At 54.5% G+C, this 22,680-nt stretch overlaps 6 protein-coding genes across 6 annotated transcripts; 2 read left to right on the top strand and 4 right to left on the bottom strand.

Annotated features, from left to right (window-relative positions):
* Positions 1 to 5,631, bottom strand: CCM_08785 (multiple ankyrin repeats single kh domain protein, putative; the record flags this gene model as incomplete). Its single annotated transcript, XM_006673921.1, has 3 exons — positions 1 to 1,334; positions 1,385 to 2,345; positions 2,395 to 5,631. The coding sequence occupies 3 exons, from the start codon at positions 5,629 to 5,631 to the stop codon at positions 1 to 3; spliced, it is 5,532 nt and encodes a 1,843-aa protein (XP_006673984.1).
* A 1,414-nt stretch (positions 5,632 to 7,045) lies between these two features.
* CCM_08784 (oxidoreductase, short chain dehydrogenase/reductase family) lies at positions 7,046 to 9,549 on the top strand (the record flags this gene model as incomplete). The annotated part of the gene is made up of 3 exons (XM_006673920.1): positions 7,046 to 7,670; positions 7,728 to 7,816; positions 8,860 to 9,549. 3 exons carry the CDS (start codon positions 7,046 to 7,048, stop codon positions 9,547 to 9,549), a joined length of 1,404 nt encoding a protein of 467 aa, XP_006673983.1.
* Positions 9,550 to 10,738: 1,189 nt separating this feature from the next.
* CCM_08783 (cupin 2 domain-containing protein) lies at positions 10,739 to 11,634 on the bottom strand (the record flags this gene model as incomplete). Its single annotated transcript, XM_006673919.1, has 5 exons — positions 10,739 to 10,812; positions 10,871 to 10,992; positions 11,051 to 11,109; positions 11,191 to 11,471; positions 11,610 to 11,634. The coding sequence occupies 5 exons, from the start codon at positions 11,632 to 11,634 to the stop codon at positions 10,739 to 10,741; spliced, it is 561 nt and encodes a 186-aa protein (XP_006673982.1).
* A 1,288-nt stretch (positions 11,635 to 12,922) lies between these two features.
* CCM_08782 (trehalase precursor) lies at positions 12,923 to 15,896 on the top strand (the record flags this gene model as incomplete). The annotated part of the gene is made up of 4 exons (XM_006673918.1): positions 12,923 to 12,985; positions 13,699 to 13,892; positions 13,975 to 14,634; positions 14,687 to 15,896. 4 exons carry the CDS (start codon positions 12,923 to 12,925, stop codon positions 15,894 to 15,896), a joined length of 2,127 nt encoding a protein of 708 aa, XP_006673981.1.
* Positions 15,897 to 17,700: 1,804 nt separating this feature from the next.
* CCM_08781 (uncharacterized protein) lies at positions 17,701 to 18,443 on the bottom strand (the record flags this gene model as incomplete). Its single annotated transcript, XM_006673917.1, has 2 exons — positions 17,701 to 18,298; positions 18,418 to 18,443. 2 exons carry the CDS (start codon positions 18,441 to 18,443, stop codon positions 17,701 to 17,703), a joined length of 624 nt encoding a protein of 207 aa, XP_006673980.1.
* Positions 18,444 to 20,697: 2,254 nt separating this feature from the next.
* On the bottom strand, positions 20,698 to 21,814 carry CCM_08780 (chitin deacetylase, putative; the record flags this gene model as incomplete). Its single annotated transcript, XM_006673916.1, has 3 exons — positions 20,698 to 21,270; positions 21,358 to 21,595; positions 21,639 to 21,814. 3 exons carry the CDS (start codon positions 21,812 to 21,814, stop codon positions 20,698 to 20,700), a joined length of 987 nt encoding a protein of 328 aa, XP_006673979.1.
* Between the last annotated feature and the right edge of the window lie 866 nt (positions 21,815 to 22,680).

The following is a 22,680-nucleotide window of genomic DNA, read 5'->3' as shown; positions in this document are numbered from 1 at the left end:
TCAATTCAACTCTGTCACGTACCCAATCTGCCGTCTCTGATCCACACCAGCAACAACAGCAGCTCCATTCGCCAATCTGCTCGCCAAGCGCTCCTGGCTATCCACCAGCTTTCGCTGTGCGTCGATGCGCTTCGCGAGGCGCTGCTCCGCGGCCCGGTCGACCTTCTCGAGCGCCTCTCTCTCACTCACGCGAATCGCGCTGATCGCGCGCGCATTGTCGGCGCGGTCTTTGCTGACGCGCGCCTCCCACTCGATGGCTTTCCGCTGGCGGGTATCGTCAGCGTCCGTCTCGGCAATGGCGAGCGCGCCAACGCGGTGCATAGCCGCCTCGGTCACGGCGTTCTGGTCGGCGAGGCGCCGCTGGAGCGTCGTAGCGGCGATGGACTCCTCGAGCTGGGCTCGCGCGCGCACAGCCGCCAGGTCCTCGTTGTGCTGCCGCCGTCGCCGTGCGTCCTCCATCTCGGCCTTTTGCCCAGCAATCTGCTGCTCTACGCTGGCTATCTCGCGACGCCGCGCAAGCGCAATGGTGTGTTCCTCAGTGTCGTGCGTGAGCCGCGCGAGACGCGCGCGGCGGGCGCGCTCAGCGGCGGCCATGTCGTCTGGGAGGCCGACGGCATCGTCGGGCTGCACGTCGCCATTTGTAGCGTAGAAGGCGTCGACGGCGCGGCTGGCACGTAGCACAGCGAGCAGCGCGTCGCGGCAGAACAGTGAATGCATAACCTTGCTGATATACATGGTGGGCGAGTAGGTGAAATGCTCGTCGGTGCAGCGATTGAAGGGCTTGTTGATGTGCTTCCACATGCCGGCTTTCAAGAGCGCGCGCGTCGTGGCCACTGGGTCGTGCGAGGCGAAGCAGAGGTGAAGGAGCGGCTTGCCGTCGGCGCCAATGGCGAGGTCGGAACCAGCGTCGATGAGAAATCCCATAACCTTTTGCGCCAGTCGCTCACGCTCGGGTGGCATGTCACTGTCAGTCGCGGCCCGGAGGCATACCTCGCCGAGTGCGCTGCGGCCGTCGTGGAGCGGACTGGGGAAATCGGGGTCGTGGCCGGCCTGCACCAGCACCTTGACCGCGGCGAGGTTGAGCTCCCGCGCGGCGTTGTGGAGGGAGCCGTCGTCGCGGCAGGGCTCAGCGGCCAGGATGCTCGACATAATTTGCACTGCGACGTCGCCTTCCATGTCTGTCGCCATGGCGAGAGGTGTGCGCCCCAGGTAGTCAATGACGTCGACCTCAGCGCCTTCGATGAGAAGTAGCTTGACCACGTCCGGGCGGCGGTTTAAAACGGCGAGCATCAAAGGTGTCGAGCCAGATAAAGATGAGGTCACGTTGATCTTTGCTGTGCAGTGTTAGCACTGAATCACTGCGGAATCCACCTGTGATACTTACCACCTCGCTCAACAAGAAGCTCAATGACAGATGTGCTCACTCGCTTCTGCGGCTGAGAAATGGCCCACGAGAGTAGTGTAACCTCTTCCTCTTCAACATCGGTATGGAGGGTGCACGTGGTGAGCTGATCATGGTAATAACCTGCATCTAGGAGGGTTGATAGGATCATAGATGATCGTGGGTATTGCTTGATGGCTCGCACCAGAACCGGTTCCGACCCTTGCAAAGTGACCATGACGTCAATTTGAGCATCACCATCTCGATACTCAGCAAAGAGCTTAAAAAGCCCCAGAACTTCTTCCTGGCTGAGTGCTGTATCAAATATGCATTGAAAAGCCAGAGACAGCGTCTCAGACGTCGGCTTGCAGCCCAAAAGCTTGCGTGTCCATTCAATGTTGGCCACAGACGCAGCCTGCTGAAGCGGCTGACCATGGTTATAATTGACATCGGCCCCATGAGACACCAGGATATCGACAAATCGGTGTGCAAGATCACTGGTTTCTGCAGTCGAATTTTGCATGACCAGCAGTAGCGAGTTGCTCAAAGCATCTCCGCTTGCGCCTTTGTCTAGAAGTAGCTGTGCTGTTTCGAGACCACTGGAGCTGAACCAATTCTTGAAGGTCTCCGTAGTAAAAGCTCCATTAAAAGCCTGATTGATGTCTTTTTGAGCAATATCGCGCTGAAGCATGAGTGATAGGCAAGAAGATGCCATATTCTGCACGGCGTCAACCAAGGACTTGCAGCTGTTGGAGGTGGCAGATGCACCGTTCGTCAAAAGTAAGCGCACGAGGCGCTCTTCTGGATCTTCTTCGTTGACCGCGTTGTTCAGAGCCATGTGCAGGTCCTCGCAGGGCTGTAGCCCGGCTTTAAACAAGTCCTCGGCAATAGCATAGCGGGTATCGCGATTGAGATTCCACGAGGCTTTCAGTGCACGAACTAAGGTTGGCTGTGAGGGCGATTTCTGAGCAGCGATTAGCAACAAGAAGGACACTCGGAAGCCTACTGCATACCTGGCTCTTTCCATCATCCCACAAACCTAAAAGTAACTGCAAGCTGCGCAAAAAAGCACTCCGCGTGGCGGCGGTTACCGCTTCACCACTGTTGTAGTTGGGATCCGCTCCAGCTGCGAGTAGCACCTTGAGCAGACTTTCTCCCGGCTCGCCATATCTCGCAGCTGACTGAAGCTGTGCATCGATAAATTCGCCAGACGCACCGCAGCGGAGGAGATACTTGAAAACGACAGCGCGTTTATCTAGATCCCGTACTTCGGTAGCAGCCTGAAATGCTTCGTTTAGCGTCTTTTTTGATGTCTGCCCATCAGGTTTGAGAAGAATTTTGAGCACATCAATGGACCCACCGCGGCAGGCCTCAATAATCGCTTGTCCATTATTCGAAGTGATGTTTGCGCCATGTGCCATGAGCAAGTCGCCGAGAGCTACATCACCGTCCCGAGCGGCAACTAGGAGGGCAATGGAGGCAGTGTCGGCGGGAACACCAGATGCCAAAAGCAGCTTGCAGATATCATGTCGCAGATTTCGCGTCGTGATGTCCATCGCACGAGTCAGAGCTGTGCTGCGTGCCTCGGACGACGAGGTGGAATTCTTCAGCAGCAACGAGATGAGCTCTGGTGATTCCTTTTCCACGGCGAGGGACAGCACATCCCCGTCCCCTGTATCTGCTTTGGAAGAAAGCAGTTCAATTAGTGAAATATCCTCCGGATGAATCTTGATAGCATGCTGTAGAGCTCTGTTGATTTCAGCAGGCGGCGCTCCGGCTTCAACCAGTAGACGGTTCGTAGAGAGTCGCGCAGCTTGATCACCAATTCGGAGTGCATGTGGCAAAGCAATACCCAAGGAAATGGGCTTCATTGCTACGGGGCTCTTCACAAGATGTGTGATTGTTGTGATTTCTGCAGCGATGACAGCATGGCAAAGCGCAGCGGCATTGAAAGCGTTCGGATCGGCATTGTAGCTCAGGAGCAGGTCCAAGACATCCAAGCTTGGCTGCAGCGTTGCGTGCTCGACAATGGACTTTACTTCAAGAATCAACACACGATTCAATTCAATCGTCTTTGTGGATTTTGAAATGATGGTTTCAAACTTCCACTTCTTTACATCGTTGGATAGCTTTGGAGCCAGGGCATCTAAGCCGCGTATTATCGATGGTACCGAGGGGTTTCCGTAAAACAAGACCAGCTCAAGGACCTTTGGGTCAGGGTTCTCTATGGCTTTTGCTATAATGTCACCATCGCAGCCATTTATATCAGCACTGCCTGTCTCTAGAAGTAGTCGGAGAAGCGACATGTCGACTGGCTTCTCTGATAATGTGTCCAGAGTTGCAGAAGCCACCTCGGACACGCCAATGGTTGCGCCAGCATTAAATAAGATGCTGAGGGTCTCGAATCTTGATCGGTGATCGGGGACCTTCATTGCATCTGGAACACGCGAGGCTGCTGTTTGCGGAGAGATGCTAGCTCCCATGAGAGCAAGAAGATTCAAGTCCATTTGCTTGATGAGTGGCACCAGACCTTCTCCGGAATTGTAATTGATATCAGCGCCGCTAGCAAGGAGCTGCTTGATGAGGCTGTCGTCCCTTTGGGATTGAGGCGGTGCGAGCGCGTCTTGTAGAGCGCCATGTAGACAATCTCCAGAGAGGGAGCCTTCTAGGAATAGGCTCACGATTTGGTGCCTTTCTTGGACAGGTAGTTTTCTCGTGAGTGGAAATACTGCTGTGATGGTTTGAGGCGATGGTCGTGCTTTGAGGAGCTTCTGGGAGAGATGCGCGTCAGCCCGAATCACAGCCGTTCGCAATGCTTCACCGCTTCGATAATCCGTCGAGGCCACTGCATGCGTGTTCAGTGGCGAGCCGGCCCCGTTCGAAGCTCCATTATTTTGGGGTGGGAATCGAGGATTCAGAAGTAGATCAACAGAGCTCAGGTCGCCCGACTCGACGGAATCAATGAGACATTGACTCAGAGCATGACCATTAGCACCACGGTGGAGGAGCCGTATTAGAAGAGAGTATCGTGCTTCGAATGATGCCTGCTTCGGGATGAGGCCTACACATGAGGACGCGTATTGCGGGTTCAATGGCGCCGTGCTGTTTAAGAGCCTTTCCACAAGCTCCATCTCGCCATTGCTGATGGCATATTTCAGTGCAGAAGCTTCATTGTATTCGATAGAGACGTTGTAGGAAGACAGAAGAAACACCATGTCGTAAAATTGAGACTTGCAAGCCTGCTCCAGGGCCAACGCTGGCGCTTCACCTGTGGCACCAGCGCATAACAACAGCTCTCCGATGTCGAGTTTAGTAGCGGGGCTTATAGAGGGATGCGAGTAAAGGGTGATGAATGCATTATTGAGTGAGGACGGTTGCGGCGGTTTGTTCCCCGTGATGATGGCCAAGGCGATGTCGCGTCTGCCCATGTTGACTGCCGTGATGAGGGCCTCTCCGTGATTGTAGTTGCCATCTCCGGTAGATCGGCTTAGTTGTACGACATTATCCAAGCAGCCGGAACGGGAGGCATCGCCCATTGCTTGCGATATTATGACTGCTGAAGGTCGCCCGGCCGAGTTGAGGATCATGCCAATCATGGCGCCTCGGTCATTGTCAGTGCAAGCCTGACGAAAAGCATCTTGCCCGTCAGCCGTTTCACCCACGTTGGCGCCATACTTCAATAAGAGCTCCGCGATTTCCTTGTCGGCTCTTCTAATGGCAGCGGGGATACTGGCATCGATAGCTAATGCATCGGCATGAGGTACCAGAACCTGAACCATGTCAACGCTGCCGCTTTCGGTAGCGAGACGGAGTAAGCGGGCACGGTCTGGTAGAAGATCCACGCTTTTCCGGCGGCTCAATAGGCTCGATTTTTGCTTTTGATTTCCGGACAAGTCGACCCCGGCAGCAGAGAGCTTTGCGATCAAGGCTTCGGCCACGCCCGGCGAACCGCTGTTGGCCACGTGCGTAGCCAGCGTCTCTACTATCTCGCGAGGATCCCAGTGCTTGCCCTTTTTGAGGTTCGTGGTGGAAAATGCTCTCGACAGGCTGCCCTTTGGCCGCAGCTGCGCGGCATCTGCTGCTCGCCTTTGCATCAAGCTCTCGGCGACGTCATCGTCACCAGGGCCCTGAAACGTGGGCGTTTGCAGGGGTTTAACAAGGGCCTTGGGGGCCGGCGGAATTGCGACGCCCCATTCTGAAGATAGCTGGAGGATTCTCTTCTGGCGTTCGTTGGGAGTGAATGGCGACATGGTCTCATGGAAGCGACATGATAGGTGAGTGGCGAGGGAGGATGGGTGGGAGCCCACGGCCTGAGGTTTCGTCACAGAGTACCTAGTGATGGTGAAGCCGCTCGAGGTAAAATGAGAAGAACTCGATTCCAAGTAACGAGCGAACCAATGTTACTCGACTGACCGCGCATGCAAAGAAGTAGAAGCTTGATGAAAAGAAAAGGGATGAAACAAAACTACCGAAGAGTCAAGTATGCAATCGGCAACACTCTTACTCAGCCGGGTTGGCAGTAGAGGTAGAGCCGGCAGGACGTGTCTTGGCGTTTCTAAAAATGGGAGCAAACGCATTCCTGGGCAAGGTTAGGTACCTACCTAGGTACTAGGTATGTAGGTAGTTCTTGTAGTACTACCTGGTTGATCCTGTGTTATCGAGTCCTTTTATAAGAAATTGCACCTTTTCACGATATTAAATAATGATTGGTACTTGTTCGACCCATTTGACAACGTATCGGCAGGCTGTTACTATGCTACATATGTCCAGACGGATGCAAGGGCTACAAGCGGTTCTGGAAGCCAGCCTGGGCTAACTACCTACCTACCTAGGTACCTAGGTACCTTAGTACCTATAACACAACGCATAAACTCCGTTTGTCTTTTCGGAAAGCTTACGGCTTCATTTCCTTCTACATGATCCTCTTTCATCCAAATCATACATACATCGTCATCATCATTATCCAAAATGTTAAGCTCCGAAAGTCTTCAGCTCCGAATCCGCCACGTAGGCTGCCTCGCGCCATCTTGTCTCGTTCTGGAAAGGATAGGGCGACGGACCAGTCTCGCCCGCTAGCACTGCCCGGTTCCACGCCCAGCAATGCGCCAGAGCTGACGCAACCGCATGACAACATCGCCAAAACCTACACATGTGCGAATAGCTACCTAGATTATTCGCATAAGGCGACAAACCGAGTCAACCGAATCGTGACGACGGTTATTAGGATCAAAAAATATAGAACAATGGCACCTTGCCAACCCCGCCCGTCAAATATCCAACGCCGCAGTCCAGTATGAGAATAAAACAGGGGAAAAATTGTGACTGACAAAAACCAGCTTGCAATTGTCATTAGCCTATCCGTGATGAAGTAAAGCCTCCGTCAATCGAAAAACACCCTAGCCACTACAGCTGTTCGCCAGATCGGAACAGAACCACACGATGCGATGGCCAGCTCCACGCCAGCGATCAAGTTTTATTGGTGCGGCTCTACAAGCTTCCACCACTGGAGCGGGTTACCGTCCGTTGAAGCCATCCAGAGGGGGCAGCGTCCTGTTCACAGCTTAAAAGGCGAATAAAACATTCTCTATAAATTGCAAACATTTCACGAAGCCTAAAGCTTGTTTCTCTACATCGAAAATTCAGTACGCCGTGTTGCCCCTGACAATGCCGCTCTACCGCCCAGACAACTCGGACGCTCCCGTCCTCTCGCAGTTCTCCCTCAAGGGCAAAGTCGCCGCCGTGACGGGCGGCGCCCGCGGCATCGGCCTCGAAATTGTGCGCGGCCTCGCCGAGGCCGGCGCCGCCGTGGCCATCATCTACAGCACCACCACCAGCGCCCATGACGCCGCCCAAGTCATCGCCGCGGCCACCGGTGTCAAGGTCACCGCCTACCAGGGCGACGTGCGCTCGCGCACCGCCATTGCCGAGACCGTGCGCCGGATTGCCGCCGATTTTGGGCGTCTCGACATCATGGTGGCCAATTCGGGCGTCTGCGCCGATATCCCCAGCCTGGAGTACACTGAGGAGACGTGGCAGCAGAACAACAGTGTCAATTACGACGGTGTCATGTGGACTGCGCAGGCGGCGGGCAACATCTTCAAGGCGCAGGGCCGCGGAAACCTCATCATCACGGCGTCGGTCAGCGCGACGCTGGTCAACATCCCGCAGCAGCAGGCCGCCTACAACGCCTCCAAGGCGGCGGTTGTGCAGCTGGCCAAGGTGCTTGCTGTCGAATGGGTCGACTTTGCGCGGGTCAACTGCGTTTCGCCTGGCTTCATTGAAACTGATAGTAAGTATATAGACCAGTTGTGGTCCATGGCGGATAGTGGAAGATTGACTTTTGCAGTGCTGTACAACCAACCAAAAGAGCGCATGGAGCAGTGGCTTTCTCTGATTCCCGGCCGCCGCATGGCAGCCACCTCGGAGTTGAAAGGAGTACGTTCACCCCGTATTGCAATCAATTTACAGCCTTCGATTAACTTTTCTTAGATTTATGTGTTTCTCGCCAGCGACGCTTGCTGTTATATGACGGGGGCTAATTTGGTTGTGGACGGTGGATACACATTACTCTGACACATTTGCATATTTAAATGACATTTATTCTCAAAACTTTGCCTCTACCGAAATCAAATGAAGTGGCTGCACAACACAGTATACCGGCCCATGCTGGATGTCCATATTCCATTCAACGGAAGCCCCTGCTCTCTTCGACTATCTCGCAATATGCCCATCAGACCGCAAGAATCCAGAGCGCCCGAAACGACTGTCGATGTGTAACCTTTGTACCAGATGATTCTTTTTTTTTGACGGTTCACTGGCACAACAGTCGTCGAAGCTGCGGCGTGCAGTCGCCTAACGCAACACCAAGCCTGGGAAGGAACCAGTCACTGCTTCAGTCGCCAACCACAACTCCAACGAGCTCATCCTTCGTTTCCTTGCAGCACAGTCGGGCTAGCAGCGTCAATTTATTGATAACAATCACACAATGCGTGGTCACCATGAAGAGGTTGACGATTCCGCCGCACCACATCTTTCCCAAGCTAACGTTTACTCTGCAGGGCGTTGCGAACAACCACGGGCCTTCGAATGCAGATAGATTATCTGCTCCGGAATACAAATACATTTTCAACGCTCTCAGAAAACAAAACGCAAATCTTCAACGTTGCGAAATGTACCAAGAAATGTTGGAGCTCCATAGTGTGGTGCTGGGACTTCTCAAGCGCATGATACTATCCTTTTCTATGACAACCTATGCAGGCTAGGACCCTGATGACATTGTAGCTCTTGTCAAAGAAGAATGGCGACGGGAACAGGGCAACATGTTCTTGAGAAACCAGATCACCCAAGGGCAGCTCTTCTCATATTACAGAGTGATAGACAATGTGCTGCAAGGCGTCGAAAACTATGTGAGGAGCAAGGAGATCGAACTTGGCCGACATACTTCCATTCAACATTATATAACAAAACTCCAAAAAAAGGTCCGTCGTATTGAAAAGGGCATCAAAAAACTATGTCAAGAGCCGGTATATGGACAAAAACGAGCCGGAACAGCCACCAAGGGGGGCTGCTGCCACAACGGTGTCCCGAGCGACCAAGTGAACGTACCCGCGCAAGATAAAGTCCATGTGCCCGGCGTCGATACTACCAGCAAGACATTGGAGTTTGCTGCGATCCCGCTTGCCCAGGTTGAAGAAATGAGGCTCTTTATACTCGCCCACCCCCACATTACAAAACGCAAAGAGATTCGCAACTTGATCTTGTTGGCCTACTGGGACACATTTATACACAGAGGCCTGGCTCAGCAGGGGCTCAGTCACATACGCCATGCGATAGTGCTTGTGCACGCCAGCTTTGCCAAGTCGGACGAAGAACTGAAGCACCGGCTGGTGGACATTGGCACCGTGGGAAGTCGGTGGAAGGCCGAGTTTGACGCCGACGTGCTGAGCAAGTGTGTACATTTGCGGAGGGCGGCCGGGGCTGCTGTGACTTTGCAAAAGGACGAGGAGAAGACGGCGCAGCGGCGCCTCGCACACCCCATGGATATACTCCAGGCGACGAGTATAGAATGGAAGCGAGAGAGGTTGCGAGGGTTCCAGGCCATTCTCTTTTCTCTCGACACTTATGAACCGCTGGACGATAACTCTCATGCAGGCGAAGGCCCTAGTTGAGAACGATGTCGGAATGGGGTTCAAGCAATGTAAGTCCCCCCACGCGGTTTGTGAAACATGACTAGCTCTGACGCTTAACAGAGTGATTTTGGATATTAGAAAGCAGCAATTGCTGCGATAATGCGACAGAAGATCCTTTTTATGTTTAGCGTAACCACAGGTACTAATACTACCTGTAGGTAGACAGAGAGTATTGCCAGTATGTCTGTATGCGTTACGAAGTTGGTGTACTAGGAAGCGGTGCATTGCGAGGAGAGATGATGGCGAGAGCAGCGCCATAGATAGCGAATCATGTCTCTATTTACCAAAATATTAAAAATCATCAGAAATTGGTCACAAGTCTTGCCGTGCCGTTTTGTCTGGTGCAATAATAGTCTGAGTGGGTCGAGCCAAAGACGCGCGAGAAAAAAGGTTCAACCCACCTCACCAACATGCGACCAGAAGCCAAAGTCGAGCACGATGTATTCAACGACGACGTAAAATGACATTGCTCGCAAAAAGACGAGCAAAGAAGAAACATCTTCAGGTCACGGTGGGGATCGAACCCACAATCTTCTGGTTCGTAGCCAGACGCCTTGCCATTTGGCCACGCGACCGAATCCATTTGATGGAGGCGTTGGCGAGATAAAGACTGCTAAGAAGCGGGACAAAAGACGGAGCTTTGAAGAAGAAAATTCAGAGGGCGGGTCGGATGTGTGGTGTGGATGACGTGTGGTGGCCGAAGGATTGAATGGGGAGTCGGCATGTTCGGGGGTGGGTGTGAGAGCCAAGGCATGATCGCGAAACTAATCACTCACTGTTGATGAGATGGGGTTTTACGTTGGCAAACATATTGGGCTGTGTACAGAATGTAACTAGCGTGGATCAATCAATCTCAATCGTGGCGACGAGCCCACCGACTGACTGTAGGCTTCAGGAACATGCCATGCATGTACAAGTTCATGCATGGCTATATACGGCGCTCTGCGTGCTGAGATTCGGCTCGAACGGCATTGACAATTACAAATCTTGCGTAATTGTCCAAATCTGACGATATATCTCCCTGCAAGGTGCATCATCGCAGGCCCGTGTTAGTAGAAAGTCACCACCAACAAACCAGAAGAGAAAAACTACCAGCCGAGCCAATTCACATCGAGAGAATTTTGTTCCAGTTTGGTCCATACGTATTCCTACCAGACAAGCATGTGGTTTAGTTCTCCCCTCCAGTCGCCATCTCCTCGTCTACAAAGCCCGTCGTGTCCAAATCCTTGATTGTCTTGGCCGCTGCCATCGACCTATTAGCATTCTGCACACCCAGAGCGCCAGCTTTCAATTAACATACCAATCAGGACAAACGTCACGCGGCAGGTCTCGTCCGTCCTGTTCTCCCAGCTGTGGATGGTGCCGCGCTGGACGCAGACGTCGCCCGCTCGGAGCGTCTTTTCGGCGCCGTCGTCCAGACGGCTTTGCATACAATCAGAATAACCCGCACGTTTTACAAGGGAAAAATCCCACTGCTCACCAGACAATCTCTCCCTTGGTAATGATGCCAAAATCAAGCGACTCCGTACGGTGAAACAGCTACAAACCGACAATCCAACCTCGTTAGCGATGCCCGGCCCATTTGATTCATGGTTTGTCGTCGCTGGGGGGGTTACGCACAGCCCTGTTGCGCGGTTTGAAATCAACCACGCGCAGCACGACGCCGTCCTTGTTGGCCAGGCTCTCGGTGCGCCTCTTGACCGGGTCCGTCCACTCGCCGTTGTCGGCGGGGAACTCGTGCGTCTCGTAGAGCACGGCAAAGTTGATGGTGTCGGCAATGGGCACGGCGGGGACCTCGCCGTCTGCGACAAAGATGGCCTTGCTGGCGCTGTCGTGGCCGGTGACCACTCGGCGGGGGTGAGGGAGTTCCGCGACCATGGCGACGATGGTATATGCTATGCCTGCTTTATACGAGTGCTCTGTGATGTTTCGCGTTGAAATGGAACAATGTGCGTTGACAGTAAAATAACTCGGGTGATTCTACAAGATGCGCATGATTGTCCTACCCCTCAATGTAACAACGGCATCTCGTTGCTGACCTACGCCATCACGTGAACCGGGCATTGGTGCTTCTCGACAGGGCTAAAGGTGAGCAGCTGCTGGATATCACCATGTGCTGTGAAACGGCGTTCTAATTATCTCAGCGGTGCCCAGCTTGGCCAGCTGGTTGGTTGGTGGCAGGTAGAGAAGCACTGGCAGAGCGTTATTCAGCCGATGATGGCAATCCAGAGCCGCATAAATTACAAAAACCAGCTCGCAAAATGTAAGCGACAACTCGCTTGTCGCGAACTGCTGCAAGTCTGCGACGTCCAGATCGAGTTTTAGGTCTAGTGGTGTTGGGGGCATTCGACTCGGCGGGCCCATCGGCAGCGCCAGCTTCATGCGCCAGTGCCGGTCGCGGGGTAATAAGCTCCGGCACGGCCACCTAGGACACGCCGTGCTGTAGCAGCGTCCGGTGCCGCTGCACAGTCTGGTGGTTGTCGGGAATGAGGGCGAGCTCGGGGATGCAGCGAAAGGCCTACCCGGCACAGCGCTCAATGGCGGGGGGCGAGCTTCTCAACGTCGGCGGCTGTCGTCGTCCCGATGCTTGAAAATCCTGCCAGTCATTTCGGGATTTCCTGGCCCGGGGGTTTAATGGTCGCGTTATGCCGATCAGGTGTTGAGTTGATGGCGCGACGGATACGGTAAAGAGGAGGATACCGCACGGTTGTCGCTTGGCGGAAAACGGGCCGATGGCTGCGACGTAAGTTGAGGGCTTTTTAATCCTGGATGAAGCTCGAAAGGAAGAGTCTAGTCTGTTCTGCGCGCGCACACGAGCATGATCCATCTTGAAGAGCTGAAATCCGCTGAGCCTCGTTACGACTAAAGATTTTCCATCGCATTGTTGGAGTTTGAGGGGACGATAGTGGGTAATAATGTGTGGACAGCTGGGGATCGGGCCGGTTCAAGTCCTCGTTTGTTGCCATCTGCCGACCTACATGCATAATTTGTACACCGCAAAACAGAGCAACTGTGTATGTCTGTACACAATTTTCGAGCTTCATCATCTGTCGACGATGCCGAATCATGGCGTGTCCACCATATCCATCGAATATCCTCTCGACAATGTCTGCAGCACGAATGACACTCAAACCACTCAAACCTTACTGCCCCATACATAGGTAGGTAGTTTGGTACATCGAGGCTGCCTACCCCGGAAAAGCTTCCGTCCATCCCATAACAGCACAGCTAACCAGCTCTCAGTTTTTTAGCCCCGAGGCTTAAATAGCGCCCTTGACGTCAATGCCGCAGATTGGTACCAAGTTGCCCAGCGGAAGTGCCTGTTCCCAGCCCAGCCCAGCGCCACCAACCCATGGCGCCGCGTGATGGCGCTCCGCAACGAGCCACGGCGCTATTACGGCCACAACAGCAACAGGTAAATCGGCGGGGCTGGAAGAAGAAGCAGAGAAGCAGTGGGGAGCGAGTCGAGCGAGCAACGAGGGTTGTTTGCTCTTGCTCTGGCTACGGAGTATGTACGTATCAACTCCAACTTAATTGTCATAACTGACCCCAATGTCTCAGCGCTAACGTTAAAACGTTAGCTCAGTCGTTGTTTCCGGTGTCGTGTATCAGCGACTTTCAGATACCCAACGTTGAGCTAAGCAGACACCACGGTTCTAGCAACGATGCCCGTTCAACGACTCCTCTTCATCGGCCAGGCTGCACGAGTAATGCCATGAATTCAAATCCACCCATCGACCCCCCAACGCCCCAGCCCCAAGTCTCGCCGAGAAAGCAAAAAGTGGCGGCGCGCCTTGTTGGAGACCCCAGCTTGTTGTGTGGGGAACGAGCAGCCAACCCCAGACTTGATTCCTACTTCCGGGCGACTCACAGCCAAAAGTCCTGGCCGGTTAGGTTTGTCTGACGAGGATCTAGCCCGACTTGATCTGGCTGTATCCTGGTTCACGTGGCTGCATATTAGCAGCAGCGGGGCGTCGTAAGGATTTTCGCCGTCCTGCCCGAGCTTGATTTCCGAGTCGTTGGCCACTCATTGCCTCTTGTATTCGTACATATATCAGTACTGCAGTCCCCTCGCATCCCTTCCAGAGAAAACGCAAGCTCCATCAATCAATAATTCTTCCTTTCCAGGCGCAATTCAAAACAATGGCGTCGTTCAAGCAGATTGCGACTGCTCTGGCAGCTTCGCTACCTGTCGCAGCAGCGCTATACCAGAATGGCTCCGTCATCGCTCCCTGCGACTCTCCAATTTACTGCCATGGAGACATTCTCCAGGAGGTCGAGCTAGCCAGGCCGTTCACAGACTCCAAGACATTTGTCGATATGTAAGATACCAATCTAGGTCCTGTTGGGAGCTGCTCCCTAGCTTCTGCGACCACAATGGCCCGCAACTAACTTGCGATCCAGGCCGGCGAAAAAGCCACTGGCTGAGATTCAGGCTGCGTTTGACAAGCTAAAGAAGCCCCTCTCCAACAACACTGAGCTAAACGAATTCCTCACCACGTATTTTGAGGATGCCGGCGGCGAGCTCAAGGCCGTCTCCAAGGACAAGCTCAAGACGGATGCCAAATTTGTCGAGAAGCTCAATGACACCGTCATCAAGGAATTCGTCAACAAAGTCATTGACATTTGGCCTGACCTGACGCGCGAATACTCCGGCTCCACCAGCAACTGCACCAGCTGCCCCAACAGCTTCATCCCCGTCAACAGAACATTTGTCGTTGCCGGCGGCCGTTTCCGCGAGCCCTACTACTGGGACTCGTACTGGATCGTCGAAGGCCTACTCCGCACCGGCGGCGCTTTTGTCGACATTACCAAGAACACCATTGAGAACTTTTTGGACCTCATTGAGCAGTTTGGCTTCGTGCCCAACGGCGCACGCCTCTACTATCTGAACCGTTCGCAGCCCCCGCTGCTGTCGCAAATGGTCAAGGCCTACGTTAGCCACACCAACGACACGAGCATCCTCGAGCGTGCGCTGCCCATTCTCGTCAAGGAGCACGATTTTTTCATGACCAACCGCTCGGTCGACGTGACGGTTGCTAACAAGACTTATACTCTCAACCGGTATGTTCCACGCCAGCCACCAGCGCCATTGATTTAATACTAACAAATGCAGCTATGCCGTGTCCAATACCCAGCCTCGCCCCGAGTCGTTCCGCGAGGACTATATCACCGCAAACAACAAGTCGTACTACGCCGCCTCAGACATCATATACCCTGTCAAGAAGCCTCTCAATGAGTCTCAGCAATCAACCCTCTATGCCAACCTTGCTTCTGGTGCCGAGTCTGGCCTCGACTACACCACTGCCAAGTGGTCCAGCAACCCTCGCGATTCGACCGAGGACATTTACTTTCCCCTGCGCTCGCTTAATATTCTCAACATTGTTCCCGTTGATCTCAACTCGATCCTGTACGGAAACGAAAAGGCCATTGCCGGCTTCTACAACATGACGGGCAACTCTAGCGCCGCAGCTAGCTGGGACAAGAAGGCGGCTGACCGCGCCGAGGCCATCCACGCCGTCTTCTGGAACGAGACGCTGTTTAGCTACTTTGACTACAACCGAACCTCGTCCAGTCAGCACATTTACATCCCCAGTGATTCGGACACGCAGCCATTCGAGAATGCGACTGCGCCCGCCGGTATGCAGGAGCTCTTCACCGTCACCCAGTTCTACCCCTTTTGGATGGGCGCGGCCCCAGAGTACATCCGCAACAACCCGTACGCTGTCAAGAACGCGTACTCGCGCATCGCAAAGTACCTCGACCTCAAGCCCGGCGGTATCCCGTCGTCCAACCTCCGCACCGGCCAGCAGTGGGACCAGCCCAACGTGTGGCCGCCGCTGATGCACATCCTCATGAAGGGCCTGACCAGCACACCCGCCACCTTTGGCCAGGACGACCCCGCTTGGCAGGACATTCACAAGCTCGCGCTGCGCCTCGGTCAGCGCTACCTCGACTCGACCTTTTGCACCTGGTACGCGACCGGCGGCTCGACGTCGGCCACGCCGCAGCTGTCGGGTCTCAGCGCGTCCGACGTGGGCATCATGTTTGAAAAGTACGACGACACGACTATCAACCACGCCGGTGGCGGTGGCGAGTACGAGGTCGTCGAGGGCTTTGGCTGGACCAACGGCGTGCTGCTGTGGGTGGCCGACACGTTTGCCAATGAGTTGAAACGCCCCGACTGCGGCAACATCACCGCCGCCAACGTGCACCCGGGCAAGCGCAGTCTCAGCGCCGTGGAGCTGAGCAGCCGCGATGCGCAGAGGGTTAAGAAGTTTGGCCGCCGCGCCGAGGGACAGGTGAAGATGCCTGGTTCTCTGTGAGGGAGAGAAAGAAAATAACTCAAGGCAGGTCACCGCCGGCTTGTAATTAGCTCTGCTTTCTTGTGTATACGACGTCTATAGATACGTAATTATAGGTTTATGAAGTTTAAAACATTTCTACAGTTTCAGGCGATGAGCAATTTTTGCAATCCTTCCCTACGGAGTTAGTACATGATGTCACTACGCCGGGGATGTCACTATCGCAGCAGGGCGTCATTTCCACGCCCAAGCTGAATCGAGACTCCACGATTGCTCGGCTGATGCGATCCACCCTTTCTCACCAACTGACCAGTCGCATGGCCGCCGCAAAAAATACGATGCATACGGCGAGCCGAACCCCGGCACAGTCGGGCGAAGCTTCACGGGACCATGGCTGTAGATCGGGACCGGTTGGAGTCTGGGAAATCGGAAGCGAGGATGTGGGAAAAGTATAAAGGGGTTGGTTATCCTCGCGCTCTTCTAGATGGGTTTCCTTGTTGTACTGGCCTTTCAATTACACGGACAAGGTTTGAGTTATAGACAGAGTTCAGACTTTCGTTACCCTGCACCGCATCAGTTTGCCCACCCATACACACGCATCTATCACAAACAACAATTGCGAGCGCAAAAAATGTCCGGATCAAAGGGCAAGACTTCAGGCGACCGCAGGGAACCCGCCAACATTCCTTCCCAGCTATCCGATCTGCACTGCTTCACCGAGACGGACGGCGTCGTGACCACTAGTACGTTGCTATTCCTAGCACGCCCACCGGCAGTATCGGCACCGAGGGCAGAGCTTGTACATATCCGCTGACTCTTTTACCTTTTTTTTTTTCCCTAGCCATGATGGACCTGCCCGGGTACAAGATTGAGCAGGTGCTCGGCACCGTGTACGGCATCACGGTGCGGTCGCGCAACCTGGGGGCGACGCTCGGCATGGTGGCCAAGTCGTTTGCGGGCGGGGAGCTGAGCTGGTTCACGAGCATGCTGTACGCGTGCCGCAACGACTCGATTGCGCGCGTCGTCGACGAGTGCAAGGCCCGCGGCGGCAACGCCGTCATCTGCCTGCGCTTCGACGCCGCCAGCATGGGCGGCTTCGCGCAGACGGCCGCGTACGGCACCGCCTGCCGCGTCGTCAAGATGGATGAGGCCGTGGCCGCGCCGCCGCAGCTACAGGCGTAGAGGGGATGATCTACGGGGGGGGGGGATAAAGGATAGGATGAACGGCATCGTGTAGGGTAGATACCAATTTGAATTTCACTCGCAAAGAACATGGCTTTGAAGTCGGTATCGGCCGTTTGTCATTTGTTGTGCATCGCTTCGGAATCAGCTTCAACGGCGACCCGTAATACGTTTGCGCTTCGGAGCCGTTGCCTATGTGAGCTGTCCACCCATATTGCCGTCAGATCTAGTTACGATGACCAGGTACATATGTAGGTAGAACACGCTAACGTGACTAGCTCTACACATTACCACGCGCCAGGAACAAATTCTGTCCTTGATCGCGTGTGCTATCAGAGTTTACTAAAAACGCACGGCATCCAAACGCGTAACACGAGAACCAGAGTAAAAGTACATTATCGCTATTATGTATTGGGTTATTGGCTATGTCGCGTGCAACCGGGCACGAGGCGTCACGTGCGCCGAATCCCATTCTTTGCGCATCTTTTTTTTTTCTTGTCTTGTTGAACACTGGCTGAAGCCTGCAACACGGGTCGCCCACTGGGGTACCGCGCAGGAAATCCAGCGGCTATATACATCCGCTTTGCAAAGGGGGGGGGGGGGGGTGCAAAAAGTAATCCATCCACACAAACCCTTCCCCCATTTACAACAGAGCAATGGCGCCGAGCGCAGCGACCAAGAGGGCGGTGGCAGCCGCCGGCCCGTGAGCGACGGCGGCGTTCTTGCCGACCTCGCCAGCGCCGCCGGTGGACTTGGCGACCTCACCGTCCGCGGGGGTGGCGGCGGGCTCGCCGGCACCGGCGCCCGACGTGGCGGTGACACCGGCCTTGCCGGCGGGGCACAGGTTGGCAATGTTCTGCAGGGCGGCGTTGCAGTCCTTTTCGACCTTGGAGGCGATGCTCGTGTGCACGCTGGCCCACGACTCGGCAGCCTGGACGAAGCTCGTGTACTCGCTGGCGACGGTGCCGGTCAGCGTGTACGCGCACGGGTCCGTCAGCGTCTGCGCCCGTATAAAGGCGTCGGAGATGAAGGCCGTCGGGATCGTCGGCAGGTCGGTCGCCTTTTGCACCTCGGCAAGGTCCGCCTGGCACTCGGGCGAGAGGTCCCCGAGCGGCGTGTTGACCTGCCGCAGCGCGAGCAGGTTGTTGGCCGACACGGCCGTGGCCAGCAGGGAGGCGAGGATGATCTTGGTCTGCATGGTGGTGGAGATGGGGTAGTCTTTGCTGATGGTGTTCTTTTGGCTGTAGAAGTGGTTGTTGTCGGGAGAACAAGGAGAGGTTATTGACGAGGGGGAGGGATAGGAGGGAAGAAAGAGCAGCTTGGCAAGTTCTTATATGACAACAAAGGCGAGATTACAAACTGGGGAAGAATGGGGCCTTGTCTCATCTTATAATAGCTATACCAAACCAACTAAGTCGACTAGTTGACTTAGTTTCTTCATGGGCCCATCAAACGTCCAACCAGCCCTAGTGACAAGGCAAGCTGGCCCCTTGCTTGCCAGGGTTTCCAATTTCCAGTTCCCTTGAATCCTCTTCTTTCTTTGCCTTGTCAAGATCCACCAGGGACCCCGAAGTTGCGCTTCAAGTTGTCCACAACTTGCCACCGGCCTATCTGTCAGCCGGGCCTGTCCTCGTTGCGGGCCACCCCCCTGCGTAACAGCGAACTTATCATGTGCTTTGTTTCTATGCCACGAGAGAAAGCCGCTCGACGGAAAACGGTGGCCGCAAGAGCTGTGAAAGGATTGGAGCCACATCTCATTTCGTCGGGCTAAAGGAGATGTATCGTGATGGGTAAGGCGGAAATGGCCCCAAACCCGACGCCAACTGTGAATACAACCTTCCTTTTTGCCTTTCTTCCCCCCCTTCGCGCGATTAATCTGATGTTGCGAGTTTGACTCGGGCTCCCTCTGCTGCAGAAACCAGCCAGACGTGCTTGCGACACGGGGGGTCCGTCTCAAGTTTCATGCCATGACTAGACGACTTCAAACGGGGTCACTTTACAGAAATGCCTCTCTTCCTCCCCCCCACCCCCATCTTCCCCAGACGAATAATGTGGGAATTGACATACTATTACAACTTATCGTTGGACCCAAAACAAATAAAAAAGCCTCTTCTTGAGGACTAGCAATAGGCTCATGTTTGATCTGTTAAAAACTCTAAAAGTCGCCTTATTCACCCGCTGTTGGCCAGCCGCCCTTCTAGCGCATCTAGACCAAATTCCAGATGCGGGTAAAACTTTTGGCGGCGCACAATTTGTTTCATGCCGCCCGTAGTTATTCCAAATCGGAGCCTTCTTTATTTGGCAACACCAAAAGGAACTGTCATACTCGGTTCGTTTTCTTCTCGCCGACATTGACTAGCTGTCTTGAGCCCTCTTGACCTGGGACAGTAGCACTGGGCGGCTTGCCCGATTTGAACGGCACTCAGCTGCAAGGCACAAGAGTATCTCTCCCGCTTGCCGATCATGGCTTACACAGCGCTCAGCCCTGTCGACGCCACTGATGATAAAGGTTGTTGAATGGGAAGGGAGCTAGTCAACTAGCGGTACAAGGCGTCAGTCTTGGGGCTGAAGGAAAGGGAAGCAGCCGCCGCCATTCTGAGCCACTCGTTAATAATAGGAATGTAGCTTGGGCGTCGCCAAAAAATGCCGGGGCTCTGATTCGGCGGCGCGGTGTCCCGCCGACGTGAGGGGTCCGGAAGGTCCCCCAACGCCGGCCACCTTGCTCCAAGAGCGCCGGCTGGCTTCATCCATCGTCCCCGGCTTCTCCGCGGTGGCTACCGCGGCGGTGGCTGAAAGTAAGAACAAGGCCAGAGGAGCCTTGTCCTTGTGGCGCCAAGATCAGAAACAGCCACATAGCTCTCGGAACCCTCGCGTGAATCCACGAGAGTCGGAAAGTTTCCGTCAGCAGCCCTGCAAAGATGAGAAATCGTTGGCGAGCGGGTAAGGTATGGTGCTAGATATAGATTGCGTCAAACACAAAAGCCGGCAGCCCGTGATCTACTACAAATTCGAGCCTCGTTACCCCCTTTGGCCCATTCGAGATAGTGCGTTGTAACTAGTTGGACTTTGTTGGCGGCCTGCATAGGTAGCCTTGAACGGGTTCTTTTTCTAGAAAAAAAAAAACCCCCCTCACGATAAACCAAGTCAGAAGCACCGACGCGAATCGTACGACTCAGACCAGCGCTGAGCAAGATGCATTTGTTAAAGCTCCTATGCATTGCATTGCGCTATGCGTGCGACAAAGGTGGATCGCCGGCGTGCGACGGAGGACGACATGCAACATTTTTAGAAACGCCAAGACGACGGACACTTTGAACGGGGGGCTATCGCAGAACATTCATCGTAAGATGGTTCCTGTCCAAGACGTGTCAGGGTTTTGGGACAGTCGCCATCCCGCAAAGTCGGCAGCCGAAAATCGAGATCCAACTCGGTGTATTTGGCGCCTAATGTCGGCTTGACCCAACATATATCAAACAGTGATTGATAATGTAGACGAGAACCCATTCATTCAACGTTAGATTTCATTAATCGGCAAACTTATGGTAGCGCCAAGTCATATAGAACCCTCATATACAAAGACCTGCATAACACCGTGGCATTTCAGCATAGGGGGCAGGTTGGGCGACTGGTGCTGCCCGACCTACACCCTCCTGTACCAATTCTCGCGCGGGTCGCCCAGGCACTCGCCCACGGTGACGGACCGGAAGCCGTTTCGAAACAGCGACTTGAGGGCGTACTCGGTCAAGTTGTACACGGACTGGTACACCGTGTCGTGCTCAATCTGGAGCCACTTGGTCGTCTTCGGGTCGCGCTTCTCGACGGCGTCGTCCCAAATGTCCTTGCATTTTTGAATTTGGTCCGGCTCGTCGTGCAGGTAGCCTTCGGTGTCGAGGTTAAAGTACGTAACGTGGTAGCCGAGCTCGCCGAGCCAGCGGTCCGTCTCATCGTTGCTGGCCGAGTACGGCGGCCGCATGTACGTCGGAAAATATCCAAGAAGGTCGGCGAGTGCCGCCTCGTTGAAAAACATCTGGTTGCGCAGCTGCGTCCTGCTCAGCTCCGTCAGGCGCTGGTGCGACCACGTGTGACTGGCGACCTGATGGCCGCTGGCCACCATGCGCTTGATCAGGCCACCCCAGGCGTATCGAGGGTCGTTTATGGCGCCCTTGCCGAGATTGTTGCCGGTGACGAAAAAGGTCGCCTTGGCATTGTAGTCCTGTTGAGGTGTGTGCCGTTAGAGATGGCGGGGGAGGAGGGGTGGTTGGTGGTGTAACACAACCGTGTGGGAGGGCCAGCTGCTCACCTGGAGAATGTTCAGGAGATCCTCAGTGTACGTGTAGGGACCGTCATCAAAGGTCAGGGCAATATCGCCATACCGCTCACAGTGGTAGATGGCTTCGCCGTAGGGAATATTGCCAATGTGCGGCCGTGCAACCCGCTCCGTAGCCGGACCCTTGGGTCGCACATTGGCGTCACACCGCGGGCCAAAGTCAATCTGACAGGCCGGCGCAGAGCAGTAATCGTACCCAACTCCGCACCATCTGAATCATTTTTAGTACGGGACGGGAAAATCAAAACACCAACGTGAGACCGTACCCCGCGCTCGAGCAGCATTCATCGTTTTCGCACGTCGTGCCGAAACCTATCCCGCACCGTCCATCTCTCGAGACAACTCGGGCGGTGCTGACATCTGGCGATACATTGGGATGGCCCAACACCACAGTTGCGAGCTGAGAAAGCGAAAGCAGTTGGTATAGCATCTTGGCGAGGAGTCAACGCGTGGACTTGTTGCTCAGGAATGGGAGGAAAGTAGAAATCGCCGCAGCAAGGGGATCCAACCAAGGTCTATATATTTCCAGCTGCGGCTCACTCTTCGTAAACGTCAGATTGCGCCCATAACATCACGATGCACGGCAGCTTCGTGTGCTGCGCGCTGAAATAAGCTCCTAGCACAAAATCCCAACGCGTGCAACCCAAGACACCATCCAGCACTACAATCAGGTGCCATGGGCGTGGGTGCCTGCGGCCCATTGCGTCTCTGTGCGTCAATAGTTTCCAGCTGCGCGCATGTGTTCGTATTGGCTGTCACTGCCGTACTACATCAGCCGCAGAAGTGCGTTCAGGATGAGGAAAGCCAAGGTAAACAGCTTATTAAGGGCTGACGTCGCACACACTGCACGCCCGCGTTGGCAACCGTGTTGGCAACCCGTGTTGGTATTTTGGCTTGGACCAAGCAAACGTTGGCGCAGAAGCTTGCCACTGGCGCCGCTCGCAGCTCCGACTCTTTGGGGATCCCGGCGTTTCTGCGCGGTTCAACAACAGAGAGTTTTTGTCAATCAGTAACTGACCGAGTTGTGTCCTACTCGCACAGGTGAACTAAAAACGGGTTTGTTGCCATTAATGCTGCGTCAAATTCACTCGCAGCAACGAACTAAAAACGGCTTTGTTGCCATTAATGCTGCGTCAAATTCACTCGCAGCAACAGGACATTGGCTGAGCATGTCTTGTTGCGGGCGCAAGGACAGAACTTCAAGCTCCGTTGCGGAGATTTGCTCCGGTGTTGGACTTGGCGAGAATGCTTCAAAGTTATCAGATTGAAACATGGTAGCTCGTCGGATATCCGACT

Source organism: Cordyceps militaris (genome assembly GCF_000225605.1).
Source record: "Cordyceps militaris CM01 unplaced genomic scaffold CCM_S00007, whole genome shotgun sequence".
NCBI classification, from domain to species: Eukaryota; Fungi; Ascomycota; class Sordariomycetes; order Hypocreales; family Cordycipitaceae; genus Cordyceps; species Cordyceps militaris.
This window is presented reverse-complemented; position numbering and strand designations above follow the sequence as displayed.